Source organism: Prunus mume, linkage group LG3 (assembly GCF_029339155.1).
Source record: "Prunus mume cultivar Tortuosa linkage group LG3, ASM2933915v1, whole genome shotgun sequence".
NCBI lineage: Eukaryota > Viridiplantae > Streptophyta > Magnoliopsida > Rosales > Rosaceae > Prunus > Prunus mume.
This window is the reverse complement of record NC_142700.1, coordinates 15,610,329-15,634,211: the sequence shown is the minus strand read 5'-3', so window position 1 is coordinate 15,634,211 and position 23,883 is coordinate 15,610,329. Positions and strand designations below refer to the sequence as shown.

General features: G+C 37.3%; 4 protein-coding genes across 7 annotated transcripts; 3 read left to right on the top strand and 1 right to left on the bottom strand.

Annotated features, from left to right (window-relative positions):
* Window positions 1-504: 504 nt before the first annotated feature.
* LOC103342499 (protein ACCELERATED CELL DEATH 6-like) lies at window positions 505-3,432 on the top strand. The gene is made up of 3 exons (XM_008246132.3): window positions 505-1,194; window positions 1,879-2,405; window positions 2,525-3,432. Exons 1-3 carry the CDS (start codon window positions 597-599, stop codon window positions 3,137-3,139), a joined length of 1,740 nt encoding a protein of 579 aa, XP_008244354.2. The 5' UTR covers window positions 505-596; the 3' UTR covers window positions 3,140-3,432.
* Window positions 3,433-3,751: 319 nt separating this feature from the next.
* On the top strand, window positions 3,752-4,648 carry LOC103342498 (protein RISC-INTERACTING CLEARING 3'-5' EXORIBONUCLEASE 1-like). The gene has a single exon (XM_008246130.2). The coding sequence runs from the start codon at window positions 3,868-3,870 to the stop codon at window positions 4,501-4,503; it is 636 nt and encodes a 211-aa protein (XP_008244352.2). The 5' UTR covers window positions 3,752-3,867; the 3' UTR covers window positions 4,504-4,648.
* Window positions 4,649-10,994: 6,346 nt separating this feature from the next.
* CRR41 (potassium/sodium hyperpolarization-activated cyclic nucleotide-gated channel protein) lies at window positions 10,995-12,006 on the top strand. Its single transcript, XM_008246128.3, has one exon. The coding sequence runs from the start codon at window positions 11,126-11,128 to the stop codon at window positions 11,777-11,779; it is 654 nt and encodes a 217-aa protein (XP_008244350.2). The 5' UTR covers window positions 10,995-11,125; the 3' UTR covers window positions 11,780-12,006.
* Window positions 12,007-12,391: 385 nt separating this feature from the next.
* On the bottom strand, window positions 12,392-22,814 carry LOC103342497 (Tetratricopeptide repeat (TPR)-like superfamily protein). Of its 4 annotated transcripts, none has more exons than XM_089047954.1 (16): window positions 22,401-22,814; window positions 22,145-22,189; window positions 20,973-21,623; window positions 20,177-20,356; window positions 19,912-19,976; window positions 17,486-17,593; window positions 17,208-17,321; window positions 16,114-16,209; window positions 15,832-15,930; window positions 15,441-15,560; window positions 14,870-14,974; window positions 13,981-14,145; window positions 13,781-13,908; window positions 13,529-13,607; window positions 13,049-13,266; window positions 12,392-12,700 (listed from the first exon to the last, which is right to left on the bottom strand). In XM_089047954.1, exons 1-16 carry the CDS (start codon window positions 22,708-22,710, stop codon window positions 12,574-12,576), a joined length of 2,610 nt encoding a protein of 869 aa, XP_088904080.1. In that variant the 5' UTR covers window positions 22,711-22,814; the 3' UTR covers window positions 12,392-12,573. The 4 variants fall into 4 exon arrangements, with proteins under 4 accessions (XP_088904080.1, XP_088904079.1, XP_088904081.1 ...); XM_089047953.1 differs by having other exon boundaries at window positions 22,145-22,192; window positions 22,401-22,813; XM_089047955.1 differs by having other exon boundaries at window positions 20,973-21,599; window positions 22,401-22,813.
* Between the last annotated feature and the right edge of the window lie 1,069 nt (window positions 22,815-23,883).

Here is a 23,883-nt window from a genome sequence, read left to right as displayed (position 1 = left end):
ATTAATTAATTAATTAATTAATTTTTTAAATAAATAAATAACGAAACAGTAAAAAAGGAACAGAAGTCTGAAACCAAGGACTAAAAAGTCTGCATCTTCAGGGAGAGTTTGATATTCTTTCATTTTTTCATAAAATTCCATGTTTATTTTCTTTTCAGCCAATAGAAAGACTTGGAAGAAGGCGCAAGTTTACCCACTTCATCAGGCAATGCTTGACAGCAGTTCAAAATAATCCAAAATTTATTAGTTTTTCAAAGACCTCCGTTGAAGGACATGAAGTCAGCCACAGCAGATTGCTGTTTGAAGCAGACGTGACTGTCATAATTACACAGTTGTTGAAGGCTTTATTGTCAAGTTCCAATTTCGACGAACAGCCAACCGAGTTGAACTTTAGGCAGATTCAATTCCACCACATGTACCAAAATGGACCACAAGAATTTGGAAGTCAGTGCACAAAAGTCTTGGTTGTTCCAGATGGTATGAATTTAGAATTTTCCAGCTGCCAAGGTAAACGCTGTGTCAAAATCACTACAATAACAAGGCCTTGAATAAAGCAACCCCATAATTATGTAATACCAGGATGTTCCAAAAGTTCCATGGATCCAAGGCTCTACAAATCTGCAAAATCAGGGGATGTTTGCTTCCTTAAACAACTTCTTAACGATGATCCAACGCTACTGTATCAACTTACACCCCGGGAAAACACTGCCCTCCATATCGCCGTCCAATTTGGACACAACAATGTTACAGCTGAGATTTACAGCAGACGCAGGTCCCTTCTCACACATCCAAATTTAGATGGAGATACCCCTTTACATGTGGCTGCAAGGGTTGGCCGCTTCTCGATTGTCACTTACCTGGTCAGAGAAACCATGTCCATGTCACAAGTAGAGTTCAGGAACGTGAGCAGCAGCAGCATGTTTGACACTCTGAGAGTCAGAAATAGGGGGAACGACACGGTTTTACACGAAGCTGTGAGGAATAGTCACAACAAAGTGGCTGAGTTTTTACTTAAAATTGACCCCAAATTAGCTTGTTTTGAAAATGAGGCAGGTGAGTCTCCATTGTACCTGGCTGCAAGAGAGGGATTGTTAGATATTCTGAATCAAATTTTGCAATCAAGTCCTTCATCAGCTCATGGTGGTTCAGATGGTCAAACAGCCCTGCATGCTGCTGTAGTTGAGAAGCATTTTGGTATGTCATACTTTAGCCCAGCTATATATATATATATATAGTCCCTTTCTATTGAGGGATTCTTCAAATAATTTTATTTGAGGGACATCTTTTAGGGTCCTTTACGATTTATTTTTCAACGATCCAAATCATCTATTTTTTAAGTCTTCATTCATAGATCATCCTTACATAAAATTAAACAAATCGGAAACTGTTTTGACATCCAATTGTGTCTTGCAAAATCAATGAACATGATACTTCAAGAAAGTACTAAAATTTCAATAACTCAATTGGATGGTCAAATGATATCGGATTCAAGTGATTTTTTATAGAGATGATCTTTGAATGATTATCTAAAAAATAGACGGTTTCGATTAGTGAAATACAATGCGGAGTGAGTCCTACAAGAGTATCCCTCAATGGAAGCTCTATGTATATATGTGTGTGTGTGTGTGTGTGTGTGTGTTTGAGCTGTGGTTTAATTATGCAGTTGCCCTTAGCAACTACTATCATATAAATATCCTTGCAAATTCTATATTGGAGTTTCACTACTAAGAGACACCTCTGGCAGTTGAATTTGCCACCAATTCATGTTGCAAATATATTTTTTCCATGTGTCTATCTAGTTCCTCTTTAATTTATATTTTTTCTTCTCACTTCTGCAAATATATAATGTTTAAGCTAAATTTTTTGTCTGATTGTAAGATATCATGGAAGCCCTCCTAAGATTCAAACCGCAGCTGATCAAAGAAGCTGACCACCAAGGCAAGACTCCTCTTTACTATGCAGCATCCCTTGGAGACCATAGAACAGTTCAACGATTACTAGAACTCGACATTTCGATAGCATATGTTTTGAATGAACAGGGTTGCTCACCAATTCATGTTGCAGCCAGCAAAGGTCATACCAGTGTGATTAGAGAGATTGTTCGGCATTGCCCAGATTCGGGAGAACTTTTTGACCCTTATGGACGAAATGCTCTTCATATGGCCATTGTTGGTGGCCACGGAAATGTGGTCAGGTATATACTAGAAACAGAAGAGCTGGAGGAGCTCATAAACCAGCCTGATTTTGACGGAAATACGCCTTTGCATCTAGCCACCATTGAAAGAAAAACCTGGATTCTGAGTTACTTGAAGTGGGACGGAAGAGTGAATCCAAGATCCAAGAACAAATATGGCCAAACAGCATTTGACATTGATAGGTCAATCAAAGAAATTTCATCTCCCAGAGTGAGTACTAGAGCAGTAACTAAATACGTAATCAATCTCCCAAATTGGGGTATTGATGCTTAACAAACTACAACGTTGATTCTTATGGACATTGTTTCTCTTAATCAATTTATTTGCAGAATATAGTCCCAAGCATTTGGGGACATCTCCGGACACCGCCTTCTTGGTTGGACAGCATCAAGATTCTCTCAAGAGCAGACCAAGATGAAGCCAATGCAGTGCAAACTAACAAACAAATGGGGCAGACCCTTTTGATGGTTGCAACACTTATCACAACTGTGACATTTACAGCGGCCTTCACAATGCCCGGAGGCTACAACAACAATATTGGTCCAGACGAAGGGGTGTCTCTTCTGGAATCAAGCAAGTATCTCAAACTGTTCATCATCACAGACACCATTGCCATGACTTTCTCAATAATTGCAGCTTGCCTTCTGTTCTGGGGAGCTGTTAACAGCAACAAGTCCTCCTATGTTTACTATTTCACAAGTGCTGCTGCTCTTACATATTTCTCTCTGCAATTCACTGCAATAGCCTTCACAACAGGGATTATTGCTGTCATGCCCCATCAGCACTTCGTCAGAATCATGGGGCATGCAATTGGGGTTGCTTTTCATGTTAGTACCTTCCTGTTTCTTTCCCAATTGGTCAAAATGTTTTCCATCCCTGAAGCCTGCAGATTTTTTATTTCTCATCTTTGTAAGTTCAAGTCCAGAATTACAAATAAACAATGAAGAACAAGAGTGCATTCCTCACTACTTGCATGCACTAGGATGCATGTCAACAGATATCCCATACACAAGGCTGAAAATTAGTGAGGGTTTTGTAGTTCAACTGCTTTTATTCCATCATCACATCTGTCACATTATTAGATGAACAACTTTGATATACAGATTTGGTGAATCTAGCTTTTCTGTATACCAATAGCTCTTGAATCTAGTTTTGTTGCCTATAGCTTTCCGGTTTTACCACTTTGGTCCCTATAGTTTTAATTTTGTTAATTTATGTCCTTGTAGTTTTCAATTTTGTCAATTATCCTTTTCTTTTTACCGTTAGATGGCTCGAGTGAATTGAAATACCTCTCCACATGAGGGGCACGTTATCGAAACTTAACATAATTTGGAGAATTTGACAGAAATTGGAACATGTCCTTGAGCTGCTCTGAATTGAGACTACAAGGATAAAACTAACAAAATTGGATCTATGGAACCGAAGTGACGCACAAACTACAGGACCAAAAGTAAACTTAATGCTTTTCCAATAAAAAAATAAAAAATAAAAGTAAAAAAACAGGACCTAAAAATACAGGTTGTAATTGGAAAATATTCTTAATAGATAAAACATAAAGGGTTTTACTGCAAAAAGCCTGGTTGGGCAAATAAGCCTTTCCCCAGATTTTGAAATTCTGTTATCATCATCAGGGCTCCAAATCTCCACTCTGTAACTTTCTTCAAACAACAAGATGGAAACATCTTCCAAACCTGGAGACCCACTGCGAGGCTTCCACAACGTAATGTTTGATGGCACGAAAGTGGTCACCGAGATCGTCTCCGATCACGGCTCGATCCACCTCTGCCTCTACCTCATAACCCAAAACATCCGCGATATCAAAGACATGGTTGTTGGGTTCGATACAGAATGGACTTTCGTCGACGCAGGCACTGGAAAAATCGAAGCTCGAGTCGTCCTCATCAAGCTCTTCTCCTGCATTGGCTGCGTCCTCATTAGATTGGATCACAAGTCTGGCCCGGTTTGCCAGTCTCTCAAGAAATTTCTCATCATGAAGGATGTGATATTTGTCGGGATCCAGATCAAGGAGGATCTGGTGAAGTTGAGGGAGAATTTTGGGATTGATATTAGGAATGTGGTGGAGCTGACTGAGCTGGCTGCCAATGTGCTTCGAAAGCCGCGGCTTTTCGCGTGTGGCCCGAGGGATCTGGCAAGGGAGGTTTTGAAGGTTGGGGTTGAGCAGAGGCCGCAGGATGTGATATGGACGAGCTGGGCTGAGGAGTCGCTTACGCCGGAGCAGATTGAGTGCGCCACCATTGATGCTTATCTTACTTACAAAACTGGGAAGAAGTTGTTGAGCAAAGATTGACAAATTGGTAGAATCTATTTTCAGGTGCCATCTCTGTTTTTTTGTTGAGCCACTTTAGGCAAATTGTTGTAGAGTAGTTGTTTTTTTTTTCCCTTTTGTACCCAATAAAACACTTTCATTTTGTTGAAAATTTGCTCATCGTTTATGGGATTTCTTGCCTGTGTGAAATGTCAACACAAGGTGGATCATGTGTCAAGGGTAGGGAGTTGGGCATGGTTTGATTGAAGAATTGTATGACAGGCAACAAGCAGATTGGAAAATCTCATTGTTTGCAATTTCATGTGTCCAGTCCTGATGTTGCTAGCAGCAAAAGCTTGTATATCCTCTTTCTATATCACTACATCTTTCTGGGAACAAACAATTTTCTTGATCAGTGATGTGATCCCACGGGAAGACAAACGGAAATGAAATATAAAAACCGAAACTTGTCTCCCCCTTAATATAGTAGAAATCAAAAACTTGTTGAAGTATAAGCAATCAAAAGTTTTCAAGAACAACCAGCTGCTGGTGCAAAAGAAACCACAAGGGATAATGGCACAAACTGCCATACAAAACAAAGCGTCAATAACTTTAAACTGCCCAACACAACAGAAGCAACAACAAGAAGTACAAAACAAAAAGACCTAGAAAGATGAGCAACAAAAGGCAACTCTGAAATAAGTGCAATTGATAAGAATATGAAATGTGCAAGAAAGAAATATAGCAGAGCAAGAATTGTAGAAGAAATAAGAACAACGCACAATGAGACCAAAACTTGACATAAAACAGCTGAAGAGCAAACAAGAAGGAAAATGCATTGAAAAACAATCTTAGACAATTCAAAGAAGGACCATAACATATCATGCAAGCAAGTAGACCCAAAGAAGGAACTCTTATAGGAGTATGTGTTTGGGCCTGGTTTTTCACCCATCTCGATAGAAAAAAAGCGAATTGGCCAATACGTGGCCTAGCAAAAGGGGCCTAGCCTCTAAAAACAACCCACATAAAGAAAAAGTTACCATGGCAAGAAGTGAGCCCACGAAATTAGGCAAGCCTAAAAATAAGACTTGCATGGGCAAGCTGACGTCAGCGGCCAATTTAAATACCATAAAAATTCAAAGAAAAATAACAAAAAATTCAACAACAAAATTTCTATAAATACCTAGCCATGTTCTTCACTTCCCACACCAAAATCCATACAAATTTCTCTTCTCATATCTCATGTAAATAGTCGTTGCCCTAGGTGGGAATGCATCAAAAAATTGCTAGGGCAATACTATTCATGTGAATAGTGTTTGCCCTTACTTGTCCTTGCCCTTTGCCATGGCACAATGATGTGGAAGTGCTCTTAGGCCAATTTGCGTGGCTAAAAAAAGTGATTACCTAGTAAATTGATAATTGCTAAGGAAATTAATTATAAATCTCTTTCTTTCTTGCCAGTGAAGGCAAGTTAATTGGATAATTTATGTTATGCTATTAGATTTGATCCTCATAAATGCCATGCCCTAATTGATTGTGGACTCTCGAGCTAGGGAAAACATCATATAAAAAAGAGAGATAGCTCATTGTCTCAGCATACAACTTTTCAACAATAAACTTGGTACAAACCCTATTTCCTTCTCAAGGCAAACAAATATTCTTTATAATTACTCTGCCAATTCCAACACTTCCATTGTCAAAGCTTCTTCCATTAGCAGGCACGTACCTACTAACATGCTAACCTGGGCTAAAGCCCAGGCAACTTGTTTTTTTATAGACTAAATTAATATTCTAGACTAGGTCACCTAAATAAAATATTATTAATTAATCCCATTAGGACTAGGCTAACCACCTAAATAAAATATTATTAACTAATCCCATTAGGACTAGGCTGACCAACAAATAAATAAAGGATAATGATTTCCCCACTCTAATTTTATCCACTTACACTCATTTTTTAGTTATAAAATAGAGTGTAAGTGGATAAAATTGGAATGGGGAAATCACCACTCTAAATAAAAAGAACAAAATTAGCAGAAACATACTACTTGATTGATAGATTGATTCGTTTAGTTCTAACTCTTCCTGTGTCTACAACAAGAACAGAATGAGCATTTTCATGTATGAGACTTATTAAAAATCGACTTTGGAATAAGATAGGTGATGAGTTTCTTGCTAATTGTATGCTACTTCATATTGAAAGAGAATTTGTTGATAATATAGATAATGAATCAATAATTAGTGATTTTAATGATGTGAAGACTTGAATGGTGCAACTTATATAAGTGTTATTTGAGGGGTAAGACTCATTATGTCTCTCATGTATTTTTTTGTTATCAATGAAATGTACCCGTACCATTGAGTTTTCAATAGGTTTATATATAAGGTAAACTTAACTCATGCTATTTTGAAATCCTGGGTCCGTCCATGTCCATTAGCATAATTTTTTGCCTTCATTTTCTACTATAATTTTTTCTTTTAATGTTCATTTGTCATTACTCTAAACTATTGTTGAGACATTAGTTTTTAAAGAACATTTAAAATCCCAACAAATGGGTACACAATTTTCTTTTCATCATTTGGTTTTTGTTTTGTATATTATTAAGGTTCAATTATTTTTCTTTTTTCTCCAAACTTGCGCCCTATGTTTTGGTCCTCATGTTAAAAATTCTGGCTCCGCCCCGTTCGCGTAGAATGTCAAATATAGAGATGAAGGCAATTTGTGCTACGTAAATGACATATTTTTATTGTGATATCAAATATTTTAAAAGAAAATATATCAATCAATTTCTTTTTTATGGCTAAAACCTAAATTTACTTAGAATATTTTATTAGTTTAAAAGTTGACTTTTTGATTGGGAAGGAATTTGGGGATTTCAGTTGTACCGTTGCGTCCGTAGACACGTAGTGGACTAAAATCGGAGTTGTAACGAAGGAGTTACGATCAAAAGAAGTTCAGTGGCATAACCGTAAATATTTCAATCTTCAGTTTATATAAACCCAGATTTTATGGTTTTCGAGGGAGGACCAGCCGACTTTGGGAGCTGTTTTCTCTCAGCTCCGACCTCCGATTCAGGCAAGACCAGTGCCAAACGAACCAGAAAACTTCCCTCTTCCAACCCCAGCCGTTAACCGCCTCGATCCGCGGCCATAGTCGCCGGAAACAGCCGCGAAACAGGCGGTCTTTGGGCGATTTTGTGAAATTCCAAGCTTTCGTTCTCCGTCGTCCGGCCACCAAATCGGACGAGTGATGTATGAATTTCTAGCTATTTTTCATGCTCTAGCTGCTGGTTAGATAGGATTTCAGAAATTTCCAGCGTTGATAGCTCGATTTACGAGCTAGGTTTCAGCAGGTTTTCAGGTCACTGTTCCGGCCACTTTCGGCCAGATTTTGGGGTAGGTCCAAGAACAAAAGTGGCTACAAATGGGGTGTTATACCTAGGATAGGAGTCTTGAGCCGTGATTCGGAGTTTTTCCGACGAAGCATTATCGCTTTAGGCACCACGCGCTGCCGGCGCGTGGGCGGCGCGTGAGAAGCAGGGTGGGGACCACAGTCAGTCCTAGAATAATCTCCTAGTCTCCACGAGCGCATAGGATTTTGCGGATCTTAATTCGGATAACGTTTGAACCCCGAACGGATCTCGCCTAGTGTGTGATTTCCGGATTCGATACATTTGAACCGTTGGATCGCAGTCAATTTCAACTATGTTGATCTAGGTAATTCCAGGATCGTATAGTATTTGACGGATCGTAAAACAGAGTCCCGGTTACTCCAGAAATGTCAGCCCTAGAGCGAGTTTAATGATAAATAAACCGATTCACGGATAAATAAACCAAGATTCTGAGATAAACAAACCAATTACAGATCAGAACAAAGGAAAGAACTACGTGTGGCTTGATCCTCGATAAAATGCGTAGGCACCTACGATTATCAAAGCGCACCACGAGTTAGGGCTCGGGTTTATGTTATTGTTTAGCAGGGTATTTTGGTCCTTTTACGACCCACGGTTACCAAGTGTCAATTTTAAACAGGATTCGGCCCGATTTTCAATTTGGAATTTGGGTCAGGTCGTTTCAATCCATCTCAAATAATTTGGCTCTATCCTTTCGGGAGGGTTGAGAAGAGAAAAAAAAAAAAAGGTAGGAGAAACAAGGAACACATTTAATTTTTTATTTGTTGTCATTTTAATAATTATGTCATCTCGAGTGGTCCGTTAGAAACCTAAAAGCTAAAACCACTAGTTTAAAAATATCTATACCATTATTTCTAGGGCTCCTTTGAGAGTGATTCTGGATAGGTCAAAAAACACTATTATGGAGAATCAATTCTCCATATATAATCACTTTTTAATGTTTTTAAATGATTTTATGAGGAAGTACATGAAAAATGCTTCTCCCCAAAACAGAAGATTTCGAGCATTGTAATGTGACCAATCCCTACCGTGTGTGTGGTATGGACGACGTATATATCAATTTGAACTCCCCGGCATATGTTACTTTACAAGCATCTACCATGAGCACTGTGATAAAGGACAAAAAGTAGCCATATGTGTTAAGGGACTTGTCTATTAGTTCACCTTAAACTCAATTTGAGTATGTGTTCTAAAATCTCATATATTAATCAGTGTTGGTTTTAGGCATTTAAAACGGTCATATATGCCTTCCTCGAAAGTCATATAGACATGTCTTTTTACTGTGAAAAAAAGGAGTATGACTGAATTTATCAAAAATAGTTGACAATGTGGTTATCCTTTTTTGAGTACAAGTGATAATCTAAACTAAGGGGAAGGAAAATTTCTCTCACACACACACACACAATGTGGTTATCTTAAATAATATCGATGAGCCAACTACGTATACAATGACTCGGCCCTCTTTATTTTGGCGATGAAATTTTGATGTCGTAAGGTTTGAATGACTCTCCCTCTTTTTGAAACACAAATATTTTACTCCGTAAGTGAATTTCATAACAATTTACATATAAAACGAAGCTTTTCTTATCCTTTTTAGAGGTAATTCATCCTCTCATGAGGATGAAATGAAATAGTTGGTTACATCAGAAAACTTGAAACGAAAAATTAATTTGACAAATATAATATCTAAATTGAATTATCAAATTAGTATTTAGGGCAAAGCCCTAGGAGAAACGAACTAGAAGCCAATCCCAGAGATCTGAGTAACAAAGTTGAGAGGGAGCTGGGACTCTTGGTCAGCATTTGGACTTGGACTGGTTGAAAAGGTTGAAGAGGGTGAGATGTCAAAAGTCATCTTTTGCCCTTTGGAGCAGTGCCCTGCCAAAGTGGAGGTGACATAAAACGTATCGGCTCCAAGAAATTTAATTGTTGTTGGTTTCTCGAATACATGCAGGGGATCTGCAATGTCACAACTGCCCAAATCTTCCTTGGTTACGAAAGCCAAGTCTTGTTCTCCTGCTTCAAACTTAAACACTGCAAATCCAAACAACCCTATATAAGTAAACGAGTATCTAGCATATTTTTGTATTTATAACCATTAAAACATGCTATACGTATATGGATTTTTCTACAATGTCAATTTTTCTCGTATAAAAAAACAAAAACAAAAACAATACAGTATAGATATATAGGATCTAACCTTGGTGCCTAAAGGAAATGGCTTGACCGTAAAATGAATGGTTATTTGAAGTTGAAGGTAACCAAGTCTGTTTTCATTTTTGTTAGAGATAGCGGAAAAATATATGAGAAGATGAGGAATAAAGGGTAGTGGAGTTGAGGTTCCACTCCAAAATCAATTGGTAATGGAGGGAGTAGCCCAGCTCCTTATAACTTCAGGCTAGGTTCCTTAACTTTTTAATGTAGATAAACACTCTTAATAGGAGGGTGGTGCAAACTAAAAGCTAAAAACAATTTTAAGCTGTGTTTTTGTTAGGTTATGTTTAGCTAAGGTTTTTAGCTTCCCTTGACAACTTTGTAACTGCTCATGTAAATTCATCAAGCTCAAGGTTAATTAGACTAGGTTAGTCTAGTTGAAGATGATTACTGTTGAAGACATCAACAGTGGCACGATGCAATCAAGATGTTCGAAAGTAAATCATGCATTGCATACATTAGAGCGCATTAAGTTATGGCTAGTCAACATATACAACTAGTAACATGTGTGCTGCTAGCTCATTATTTTCTCACATGTTATCAGCTGTAGGTTTTCTGTCATGATGATTTTTTTGTCTTATTATGAAGACAATGAGTGGCTGTCAGCTGGGGAAATTTAGAGCAGACTTGTTTTGGTATATGAGGGCTGCTTGGGAAAATTTTGAGAGGTTTTCTCTCTGCATTTTTCATATCTTGAGTGAGGTCTGAGACTTCTATGGAGTAAGAGAGAAGGTTTTGAGAGCTCGATTTTTGCTTTGCATTTTTTCCTTGAGTGTGAGGTCTGCAACTTTCACAGAGAGAGGAATTTGAGAGTTTACAAAAAGGGGAAGTTCTCTGACCAAAAAATAAACAAAAAGGGGAAGTTTTCAATGCACAATGTCAATTAAAAATAAAAATCTGATGAAATGCTAGATAATAAAGTGGGACCCGTGATTAATCGGGTTAATGCTCGGCAAAACGCCTGACTCGCATCCTAACAGGGACAAATAGCCTTATCTTCTTTCTCTCAGTTTGGCTTCCACTTCCCAGCTGCAGGCATGGCTTCCATATTCCCACAATTCCTCTCAACTCCAAACTCTCACCCACTAAACCATCTCCTCCCAACCCAAACCACCACAAACCCACCTCAGCTTTCCACCCATAGACCACACAGAAAACACTTGTCCCTCACCACATGCACTCCTCTAAACTCTACTCAAACAGATTTTCCGAGTCCGGACTCTGAAACCACCACCAGTGCAGAGACATTTCCGATCGAAAAGCGCAGAAAATCGGAAATCACCCGGGACAGGAGGAGGTCAGAAACTGGCCTTGTAAAGCCTGAGCCGCCCAACTTTGAGATTGGTTGGAAGAGAACCAAAGAGATAAAGCTAGAGAAACCAATAGGGTATGTGATAGCTGACTTCTTGGAGAAGTTGGAGAGCTTAATGGGAAAAGAATTTGGTTCCGCTGACTTGTTGGTGAAAGTTGCAGAGATTGTGGCTGAGAGAGCAAGAGAGGAAGCAGAGGTGTTGAGAGACGAAGGCAAAGTGGAAGACAGAATGGTGACCGAGTTGTTTAGGGTGTTGAAGTTGATAGAAATGGACATGGTTATGATAAAGGCTGCAGTGAAGGAAGAGACTTTGAATGAGAGAATTGAGCAGGCCAAGGCACGCTGCAGGCAAGCTATACTGGTTGCTTTGTCTTTTTGAAAAAGCTAATTTAGCAATGTGACAATGGTGGATAGGATATTTTGCTTTTCATGAGGGTCTTTCGTTCCAATGGAGAGTGCGCCATGAAAAAAGAACAAGCTTCTAAATGTACATTTGGTTTTGGCAAATGGCTCTCTTCCAACTTGTTGTAAGAGTGCGGAAAAGAGACGAGTTGGTGTGTCTAGTATTATTGAACAACGAAATATATTCAATCAATTTGCCCGTGAGCTTGACATCTAGTGATTATGGGTTCAGATCTTCCTGTGATTCCAAAGAAAACGAATCTGTTAAAACCTTGGGTAGTTATAGTGCAAATTTACCTACTCATAGAGGTGAAATTCTATACAGAACATTCTCCTATCCACTTTAACAAAGTTAACCTGGAAGATTAAAATCCTGTGAGATGTATGCATCCGCCATTCTTTAAAGAAGGCATACACTTCGATAGTTAAACTCATCAGTTCCACAGGTCCAGCCTCCGATTCAAACCTCAGTATCGTCTCTTAGAACCTGTCTTGCAAACCAAAAATAAAACCGCAATGTCTTTCATGTTTAAGGAACCACAATGCAACGAACAAAAAAAAGAAAAAAAACAAACCCAGACCGTACAACTTGCTCCAAACGATGTGAATTGAGCATATAGAACCAGCATTCCGTACACATTGGATATATGGGACTTATCCCAGTACAAGGCTCATGGTTTCATTTCTCAGGGAGCCAAAAAAAAAAGTTGCTTATCAAATTCAATGCATTAATTTGAAGGATGCATTCATCTTGTTTATTTCTTGTACTTCTTACCCTGAGTAAATGGTTTTACACGCTTTAATGATAGTTCGAACATGGGGATCATCTTTAGGAATTTTACTAAGCAAAATTTTGGAAGCCTTGTGGTCCCCTGCAGCCAAAAGGGCTTGATACATCCTGCAAGAATTCCGATATTGAAACCCAAAGGTCAACAAAATCATTTCCAATCCAAGGAAACAAGGTTTTCAAGCAAGAGAGACAAATAGGCCCATTATAACATGACATTTTATACAAAAACCCTTAAGAGAGTCTATATGGAAGCCCTCAATTAGCCACTTGTCATTTTGTAATTGGTTCTTAGTTGATACAATTTTTTCATTTGAAAGTACAACATGGAGTTTTTCGAAAGTATTGGACTTGAATGGTTTTTTTTTTTTTTTTTTAAATGACATGTTAGAATGGGCTTATTTGTAAAAAGCTAAAACCAAAAATTGAAACATTTCCACTAGCAGCAGGATTATTCACCTTATGAAACTTAAAGTGTTGTAAGGCAGGCCAGCAGCTTCATATTCTTTCCAAATCAGTTTGGAATTTCTCAGATCTTTGGCATTAGCACAAGCGTGGAGAAGAAAATCAAGAGATTTTCGTGAAGGGGTGAGGCCAAGCTCATTCTTGATGGCATGAAGCAAATCCAAGCCCAACTGCAAATGTGTAGACTCTGATTCTGCAATTAGGGCAAACACCTACAATTTGTCACAGCAAAGCAACAAAATACAGTCAGTTGATACAACATACCGCAAGGGAGTCGCAAGGGAGTCTTGTACGAGACATACAAATTACAGAAAGGAAAACAGGCAATATATTCATAGATCAGAAAGGAAAACAGAGTCTGAAAGAGTTAAACCAAATTACCAGGAAGATACAATTTAACCAAATAACAATGAATTGCTGCTACCAAAATAAGATGTTCATTCACACATCTATTGTGAGAGAACAAGAACAAACCTGATTAAAAATTACTTCTAGAGCTAATTCGTCAGTACAGATTTTATCCCTGAGTTGCTTGAGTAAATTGAGCGCAGGTCTAAATCAAAAGGAGAGAGACATGAGCAACTAGGAGTTGTCAAAATAATCAGATGAAGGAAATTATTAAAGTTGGAGCATCCAAACCAAAAGCAATTGGTAATGGCCCAAGATTAAAAATTGAAAGCAAGGCTTAGAATACCCAAGGTATTCATAACTGTTATATGAACAGACCTTAAGTGCTTGTACCGAACACAATATAAGATCGTTCTCAGGCAACCCTCAAACCAATAGTCTGGATCATCTAATTCGTCAAGAAGAGGGAGTAATCTGCTTAATTCTTCATCAGATTGGAGGTGCTCCTAAGAGGTAATTAAGAAAATGTTAGATGTTCAGACAAGACAAAGAATTCAAGCATTAATTTAAGAACTCACAATAAGACTTATAACAGCTTTCGGCTCTAAACTGCATCCAGCTTGCTTCATCTCTTCATATATACTGAACGCGTCACACAATTGCCCATGTGATGCAAGGGATTGGACAAGCACGCTTTTAATTTCATTCAAGCACTTTACTGGAATCCCTTTATCTAAGACTACCTACCATTCAACAAGTATCAATAAGATCACTAGAAACCATTCATATTCATAAGCAAGCATATAGCTTGGAAAGCTTGTACATAATTGAAAGAAATTATTACAGTATATAGAAACCTAGAACTTCTACTGTAGACTCATAAAGTCATAATTCTGGTACAACAGAAAATATTAGGGAATTGTTATTAGCACTCCGAAAAGTCATCACGCACCCCTTCCTAATGAACAAAAAATAGAGGGAGTTGAAGCGCCAAAAACAGCTCCTAAATAGTAAACAGTTAATTATTAGTAAGAAGAATGCTAAAAACTAGAATACCAGGCAAATTTTGTCCATATGATCACAATATGGCAGGAAAATGAATTAGGCACTAATAGGAACAACAATAATGACAACAGTTTTTTAAAACGTTTAGGAACTGGCTGCAAACTCCCAATGTTTATGGTTATTCATATTTTCCCAAAAAAAAAAACAAAGACTTAGTCCCTTCTTATTTAAATAGTAATCACATCAGTACGTGAGGAAAGTATCAATATGATAGTAGACGACTACCAAACATAAAAGATTAAAACAAACTGAAGTTATATTCAATGATAAACTAGAACACAAGTTCTGCAATCATATTCTGTTATTGTCCCAAAGTTCTAAAGCTACATTCAAGATAACATAAAATCTTCTCCTTGGATCATAAGAGACTCGGTACAAAGAAGTTGCCACATGCATAGATACCTGTTTTGCCTTTTCAAACTGTCCACAAGTTGCGTATGCATTTACAAGTGCCATGAAAATTTGCTTGGTAACTTGAATTCCAGAACGCTTCATTTCTTCATAATACTACAAGTAGATAACCAGATCAGCATCTTTTGAAATAACAATCATAAAATATTAGTAAATTGGACAATCAGGCCTCACTTGTTTGGCCAGAATTCAAATCAGGAATGGTTTCGCATGCGATCACGATGTGATGTTTGGCTGGCTAGCAAAGGAAACAAAACTAAAGAATTTGACCGTCGTTGACTGGAATCAATTCCTTTAAACAGGTGGAATAGAATTACAGGAACGATGGTGATATTCCTATTGCATGGAATGCAAATTTAGAGGTGTCTATTAAAAAAAGGACTTAAATTATCTCTCTATTTCTCGCTGTATGTCTGGGACAATCGGGAAAAGGAGTGATTCCTATTTATGTACAAGCATTCTGGTCAAACAAACGACACCTCACAAATACCCAGATTGAATATCATATGGCAACAGAAAGTAAGACATGGAACCTTGGCCAGAACAAAAAACTTCAGGTTACCTTGTTGATATCCTCTTCAGAGTCGCAGTTACTAATTAGATAGCTGAAAGTCTGGGAATCTGGTTGTACATCTGCTTCTTTCATTTGTTTGAAAACCCTCAACCCACCATAAATGTTCTTCTGCAGAGTACAAGGAAAAAAAAAGTGTCGGCCACAAATTGATGGAAAACAAGAAACAGAACTCACCACTAATGAAAGCTTAAACAATCGCTAATTCATGTTAAAAATCATAGTCATTGTCCAACACCATAGACAACTAGGAAACATCATAAAATGCAGACAAGGAACAATATATGGGCACAAGAAGCCCACTTAGTTTTACAAAGCTGGAAGAAAGAAAGAGTCCACACAAAGGGGCATAAAAAGGATCTCATAGATCAAAGAGGGTTACCTCCCGGAAAAATCCCACCATTATAGCATTGTACATGCTAGCAGTAGGAGTTAAATTCATTTTCTCCAAATCACTCAGCATGTCATACGCACCTCCATACTGCAATATAAAAGAAACATAATGAGATCAAATTGTGGTATGGCTGATAGTTGTGGTTCAACTTCCATGTTATGATATTGTCAAAATATAAATATTTGGCAGAAAACAACAGAAAACGAAAATAAATAAATAATGCAAGTGTGCAAAATCGGAAACTCATGGAGGAACCAAATAAAAACTTACATCTTTCATTTTCACGCACAAAGTTATCATACACCTGAAAGTTTCACCATTTGGCTTTAATTTGTACCGACAAATCATTGAATACATTTGGCGAACCTGAAGGTACGGTAGTCAAACCCATATCAGAGCACTCATGCATAATCAATGACAAAGAAGTTTAAACCTTGATGATTAGTAATGCAGAACAAAAAAGATAACATTCGAATTTCACTCAGGACTCAACCTGGAGATAAAAAAAGATGGGAAACCACCAAAGACAGGAAAAAACAAGCAGTGGGTAAACAAAAGCAACATAAATGGAAGATCTTCAGTTTCGATGGGTTATTCAACCATTGACATTATGTTTTCAATCTTCTTTGTTATTCTTCTTCTTTTTTTTTTTTCCTTTTGTATATATGAATAACCCATCGAAACTGAAGATCTTCCATTTTCTTTATGTTAAAATCAAAATTTTCACTCGGAGATTAGCCATATTGTGATTTAGCAATAGTCCATGTTATGACTTTAACAAGTCCCCTAGTCAACCACTTTGATTCTGGTTATCCTCCGTAAAAATGTCAAAAATGTTTCAAAGGCTTGACTGGACACAAAATTATTCAGCCTTCTACACTAGTCCCTATGTGTTGTATATACAGCACCCACCTTGTGTTGTTCTACTTAAAACTGTTACGATTTGTAGCAAGTCTCGTCACATTGAAAGATAAGAGAAATAGCCAAAGTTATACAATATAAGTGAAGAATAAATATATATATATATACAGAAATTCTCCTATGCGGACATCCGGACATTATTATCGTGTGGACACCATGTATTTTTTACTACCCCTCCCTGCTTTCCACCCTGTTTACAATGGCATTCACACAATAATAACATACAGACATCCGGATGAGAGAATAACTGATAATATATATATATATATATATTTTTATAGAATAGCGCAGCACACAGATTAATATCACAGCTCCCGTCTCTAGAATGTAAAATGGAATGTAGTGCCTCTATCGAAAAGGTATGAAGAGAAACAATTAAAGTCATACAATACAAGTGGAGAAAAAAATATATATATATATATATATAGAATAGTGCAGCACACCAGATTAAAATCACAGCTCTCATCACTAGCACGTAAAATGGAGTGTAGTGCCCCTATCGAAACGGTCAAACCCAGTTCACACATCTCCTCAACCATTTCAAGAGCCGCATGCACCTGTATAGAATAGATGAACAAATAACCAATCTTGAAGCAATCTCCAAACCATTAAGGGGTTTTAAGAAACACACAAGACAACTTCATGAAGCAAACTAGCATATAAGAAAATATGGAAAGACCAATGTTGGAGCTCAATCTATTGTTCAACAGATCAAGCATACCTTAAGTGATTCACAACAGTACATGATAAGCTTCTCATAGCCAGCAGATGAAGGGGTCACCTCCAGTTTCGTGTGCCAGTTTTTAAAGTTTGAAATGACATCCTCAACCTTCAACACCCAATAATTAGTGTAAATACAACACTGTCATAAGAAGCATCGAGCACTAAATAGAAAGTTATTTCCGAATAAACAGAAAGTGCAAAACAAGGATCTAGTCACTCTGTACTCTTTTTATCGCAGTTGAAGTTTCTAAAGCAGTTATAAAAGACAAGATAGAAGCTGCCAGAAGCTGATTTTTATTTAATTATAACTGAGAATCAGTACTCCAAAAAAGAGTTCACACTAAAGCAATGGCCCTTGATCGGTTAGAAAAATAATATGCTTTTCCAAAACCAGAGGCTAGATCTACAAGAGCTACAACTTCAAGGACGACATTTTAATCAACAAACAAGTGTCAGTGATAATTTGTTCGGACATGGATATTTATCTTACATTATATTTGGCATTTTTCTATCTGTCGCTGTTCAGTATGGGTCATAACTATGAGCAAAAGGTCTTTTAATTAAGAAGTCTAGCTTGCGTAACGAAATATTATGTGGGCTTTTTACTTCAGCAGTTCATTGCCCCAGTCCTACTACAAAAACAGTAACTTTTTGTTTGTGAGTGATGTAGAACAGCCCGTAGGTTTAGAGTAAACACTTAAGCAAAAGGACAGAGAAGAAATAATGGATCGAGGAGAAGAATTAGAGATCGAAGAGACGAAGGGAAAGGGAAGGAATCAGAGAGTTTAAAGTAAGGAAATTTATCATTAATCAAGTCTGCCTTAAAAGATTACAAACAACTCTATTTATAGAGGCAAAACCCTTTTTAGTCTAGGAAAAGGAAAAGTAAACTTTAAGAAATAGGAAAGCAAATTAACTAATAAGAGATCCTTTAACAAGAAGGAATCTTTAAGAATCAGGAAAACTAATAATAGGAAAACTAATCCAAGTAGAAGTAGGAAAACTAATAATATGTTGGCATTTTTCTATCTGTCGCTGTTCAGTATGGGTCATAACTAAGAGCAAAAGGTCTTTTAATTAAGAAGTCTAGCTTGCGTAATGAAATATTATGTGGGCTTTTTTCTTCAGCAGTTCATTGCCCCAGTCCTACTACAAAAACAGTAACTTTTTGTTTGTGAGAAATTACAAAAATGGTAACTTCAGAAGTCAATACACTCCTATCTAATCCTATTGACTGTTAGAATTTGTTATATACAACTATGACACTTAATAATTGAAGGCATGGTTGCCTACTGTGTTTCTTTTTCTCCACTTCTCTTTCCTGTAAACTGTACAGGGGCTATTGTTCATTGCACAGAGCAACCTCAAGTTCTCTCGATATCTTACCTTACCTCTTTGCAGATCCAATCATTTTCGGGGCTCAGACAATCAAAACCTAAACCCAAGCTTGTCCTACAACCTCTAGCCCCCGAGAAGATCTTCAAAACAGCTCAAATCCTAACACAAGCTACCACCCAGAATTTCCAGCAACCTGTTTTCTTATTTTCTTCTCCTCTTTGCAGAACTCCATCTTTTTATCTTATTTTTCTATTTACCCTTTTTTTTCTTTGTCTTTTAAACCATAACTTGATCTGCAGAACATAAAACTCCTTTCCAATCCAAAGCCTTCGAATCACCAGCTTTTAAACACTATAGCCCACCACCATAAACAATTATAACTTGTAAACAGGTTTCTAAATCTTTCAAAAGCCCTATATCCAGACGGTGAATTTTGGCCATTGCTTTTGAAAAGTTTTTAGAATCCCAGGCTCACTTTGTTTGGCCTGCAATTTTTGAAAGAAAAATAAAACAGCTGCAGGTATAATTTCCACCATCTGATTTCCTAAAGAAAAAAAAAAACCCACCAGGGTTTCCTTGAAGAACAAGAATGTCAGATGCCCTACAATAAAAGAATGAAATCTGATTCCCCTCACGAGAAAGAAAAACCATAAATAAAAAAACCCCCAGCCAAAACCCAAATCGTTTTCCTTTCTGGAGCAGTTCCAACCCAAAAGACCACCTTCATCATCAGAAGCTCTAAGCCTCCTTCCCCTCTATTTTCTCAAGTATCATCAACAGATTGTTCCTTTGCGGGATTGACTGTGTGCACAATTGAATATCATATGTCTTGGGATGATTGTATTTTTAGTTCTCGAGTCCAAAAAGGCTTAGACCTCAAAAACTTGTAACTAATAAAACTTCTAGCATCAACATCATGACCACTAGAGCCCAAAAACTAATGGCAATATACAAAAATTAAGAAAAAAATTAACTACCATATATTTTCTTTTAAAAAAGTGCACAACTTTTACATAGAAGCAAAAGTGCTTCTTATAATTGTGGACTTGAGGAAATTACCAGCAGTATTCATGAGAAGTTCCTCACCGCTAAATTTGGAATGCCGACAACATAACTACCGATGAAGTTTGTAATGTTCTCTGCTGCATGGTCTGCAATTTAGCAACAAAATTAAAATCAAGTCTGTAAGTATTTCAGTGCATGAATACTATGGAACCAATGGTACACTATCCCTTTTTTTTTCCCAAAGTAAAATTAGTTACTACTTGTATTTCAATTATGATAGGATTTTAAATTCCAATGCAAATACCAGAGTCCACCAGTCAGGAAATTATAATTATCATGAACATACCACAGGCTTTAAATGACAGAAGGAACTTCTCCGCATAGGACTCCAGTAGTAGCCTTCCCAAGCATGTAAAGATACTAGCCACACAATCCAATGATGAGATTTGGGTTATGTCCATAATTTCCAACAGCTGCAAAATCTCCTCCTTCCGGTCATTTTCACAAAGTGCTAACAGATAATTCTCTGCAACATCAGTTGAATCCAGTAAGGTTTTCACTGATGCCAAGTCCAAGGACAGTGTCTTGGTCACAAAAATGTCCTAGTGTGCAGAAAAATCCCAGCATCCAATTTCATAATGTCCTAATTAATATGTGCACTATAAATCCATTCTAGACACATTTTATAAATATTTTTATTATTTACAACTAATCAGTTGCAAAACCGATAACATCATTCACCCCAATTAACGCTTTTAAAGTCCTTCCTTGGAATTTTAAAGAATGTTACATCTGAGATTTTAATTTCATGTTATATTCTCTTTAATCAGTAAGCGACCCCCTTATTCAAGAATCTGGTCAAAAATTACAAAAGAGATTTATTCCAAGTCCTCCAGAGGTGAATTCCTCACATATAATTAACCATGCACCATTAAGTCTCCAACACATAGGCAGCCATATTATTTCACAAGGTTGTTCGAAAACACAGACCAATTTTCCCAGATTTGACAACAAAGAGAACTGCAACAATACATTACCCACTAAGAACTATAATGTCTCAGAAAAAGTTAAGATATTCAGACAATTAGAAATAATTGAACTGAGCTCAAAATAATCGCTAGCCTGGAAGTGGAGAAACTTACCTTGTAAAACGGACATCGTTCCTCCATCATCACTTACGATGTAATTACAGAGCTCTTGAATTTTTTCTTCATCATCGACTCTAATCCATAACAGCATCTCATAGTATCCTAGTCTTGCAACTGAACTAGGGTTTTCAGCTTTGATAACTCCACAGAAAAATTGAAATTCTTCTGTCATGCCCATGTCAACTAGATATGCAAGAAATTGACCATATGTTTCTTCTTCCAGCAGAAAACCTTGTTCCTTCATGGATTTAAAAATTTGAAAAGCCATGTGAATCTGTTCTAATCCAACATCTTCGTCGGCACTACTCCTAGCCCTCTCTATGCATATTTTTATCAATGCATTATATTCTTTCACACCACTTTCTCGTCCCAATTTATCAAACACCTGAATAGTGGTGTGTGTCCCTAGCCTGTCGGCACACATGTTAACTAACCGACCAAAACGGTTTACCTGAGAACTTTTGAAAATCCACTTTTGCTTCCTTTCACGAGTTATTTCTTTGCGACGCATTGATAGCACACTATGAGACATGTCAGGAAACCATGGTAAGTCCAATGCATTTTCCATAGATTTCTCATCTTTAGTTCCCTCAACATCAGGAGAATTACTAGAACTACCACCTGAAAGGAGTAAGGAATACACAGCTACAACGATCCATCAACAAGAAAACCAAACTACTTAGGGAGAAAAATAAAAAGGTCATGACACATAAGCTAATGTGCACTCCTCAGTATATGCACAAAAATGGTCACACCATTATAGAGTAGAGATTAGTTATTACAAGGAGGTGACAAAACCCTAAACCTGAAGGAAATTATTAAATGCTAACCAATCAAAAGAATACTATCTGATAAATTGGAATTTCCCTCTTACTATCAAAGTTCAAGTTATCAGGAAACTCTCTACACAGTATTAAAATTCAACTAAAGCATTGTATCAATACATAAATCAAAGTACTGACTTCAGAAAGTTTCTCACTTCCTTAAAAGGGAAAAAAACAACGCTACAAAAATCTTAAGCTCAGCAAGCTAGTGTAATATTGGGAATATGCTGATCAATGTCCAGACTCCAGAGTCTCATAATTTCCTACGTTCCCTTAGCAACCAAGAACAAAATGAAATGATTCACTATTTTGATTCTCACAATAAAAGTAACAAACACATACCAGACAATATCGAAAATATCCCCCCAGGCAGCTCGTTCGTCAAATCTTCTGCAATCAAACATGAAATCTAAAATAAAAACATCAACAAATGATGCATTACTTAAATTCTACTGAGACTAACGAACTTGACCTTTACCCTTACTTTGTTTGGGTGAGTTCTTCATACAATAAAGTGCATAAGACCCCGAACTTTATTTCCCATTTCTTTACTTTTCCCACTCTTTCTAATGAACCAAACAAAGAGTTAATGCCATACCTGAAGCCGAGGCCGGGTCCAAGTTCAAGCTGGCGACCGCAGAAGGAGCGGTGGGTTCGGAGAGTGGCTTGTTGGACTTGATGGACTTCTTGGACTTTGGTTTGGAGGGAGGGGAGGAGTCGAGGGAGGAGGCGAAATGCTTGAGAGTTGCGTCGTCGGCGGGTGAGGCTAGAGATATGGAGGAGGCTTTGGATTTGATGGCTGAGCGAACCAGAGAGCTCAGGCTCTTGGCTTTGGAGGAGGCTGGCATCTGATTTCTGATTATGGCTTCGGGCGCTGAGTGTGTTCCTCTCAGCCTTTGCAAGAGCATCTCCTGGGAGAGTCTCCAAATTTTAACCAAATTTGAGCTAAAATAGCTAGAAAACTATTATAACAAATTATTTAAAAATAGTTTCTTTGGGCAATATTCTTTACTTTAGCAAATCTTTAATGTTTTATTATTTCTTAAGGAGAAGAAATGGAGAACCCTCAATTTCTCTCTCCTCCTCTCTAAATGTAGAGACATCAAATTTAAATAGGGAGTTCTCGGCTAAAGATTAAAGTATAACAACTCTGTTGGATATGCTCTCATTTATAGGGGTCCCTAAATTGAAACCCCCTCTCATTCTCATTTTCTTTATTTTTTTCTTCTTCCTAAAGTAAAATTAAATATATTTATTCTTTTTTTCATTTTCTTTACTCTTCTGTTTTTTTTTGTGAATAATTATTGCTAACGTCTAGAATAGCATTTCGTGAAGTGTTATTTTTTTTAAATTACAAGGGAGGGGATTTGAGCTTTGCATCACTTTCAACATTTGAAGAAGTACCACGTGATCAACAATGTGTTAATTTGAATAGTTTTATCTTAGAAATATTAAGGCTTCTTTATTTATTGTCAATTGATTTTAGGTTGGATGCTCACGTTATAATATGATATGAGAGCAGGTTATCCATGTAGCAAACCTACGTATTCACACATCATCTAATAAGAATTGGTTTTGGGTTAGATGATCACATTCTAATATGGTATGAGAGCATGCTATTCATGTGGCAAATCACGTCATATAATAAGAAGTGTTCATATATTAGCCTAAAAGATCTATATGTGACCCCCACATGTGAGGGGCTGTTAGGGAACATTGGAAAAATAGCATATCCTAAAGCATCTACAATCATGCTCCCTATTTTTTTTAGTTAAAATTTAGCTAAAAACACACAAAAATTATTATAGGAGCTCTCTATAAAATTTAAACTCCAATCGTACTCCCTAGTTTAAGGAGTCATAAATACTTGTAGGAGCTTTTTCGTTCCAACAACTATAGATGGGTTTGGGCTGCTGTAAAGAGCAAATGGATGAAGTTGCCCATATGCCTGAGTTCAAGACTCAGGCCCCCAAGAGTTCTTCAAAAAGTTTGTGGAGCCTTAGGAAGCACTTTGGTTTCTTTTACCAACAAGCCTTGAGAAACTTGTGGCATAGAAGCTGAGCCTTCATGAGTTTAGCATT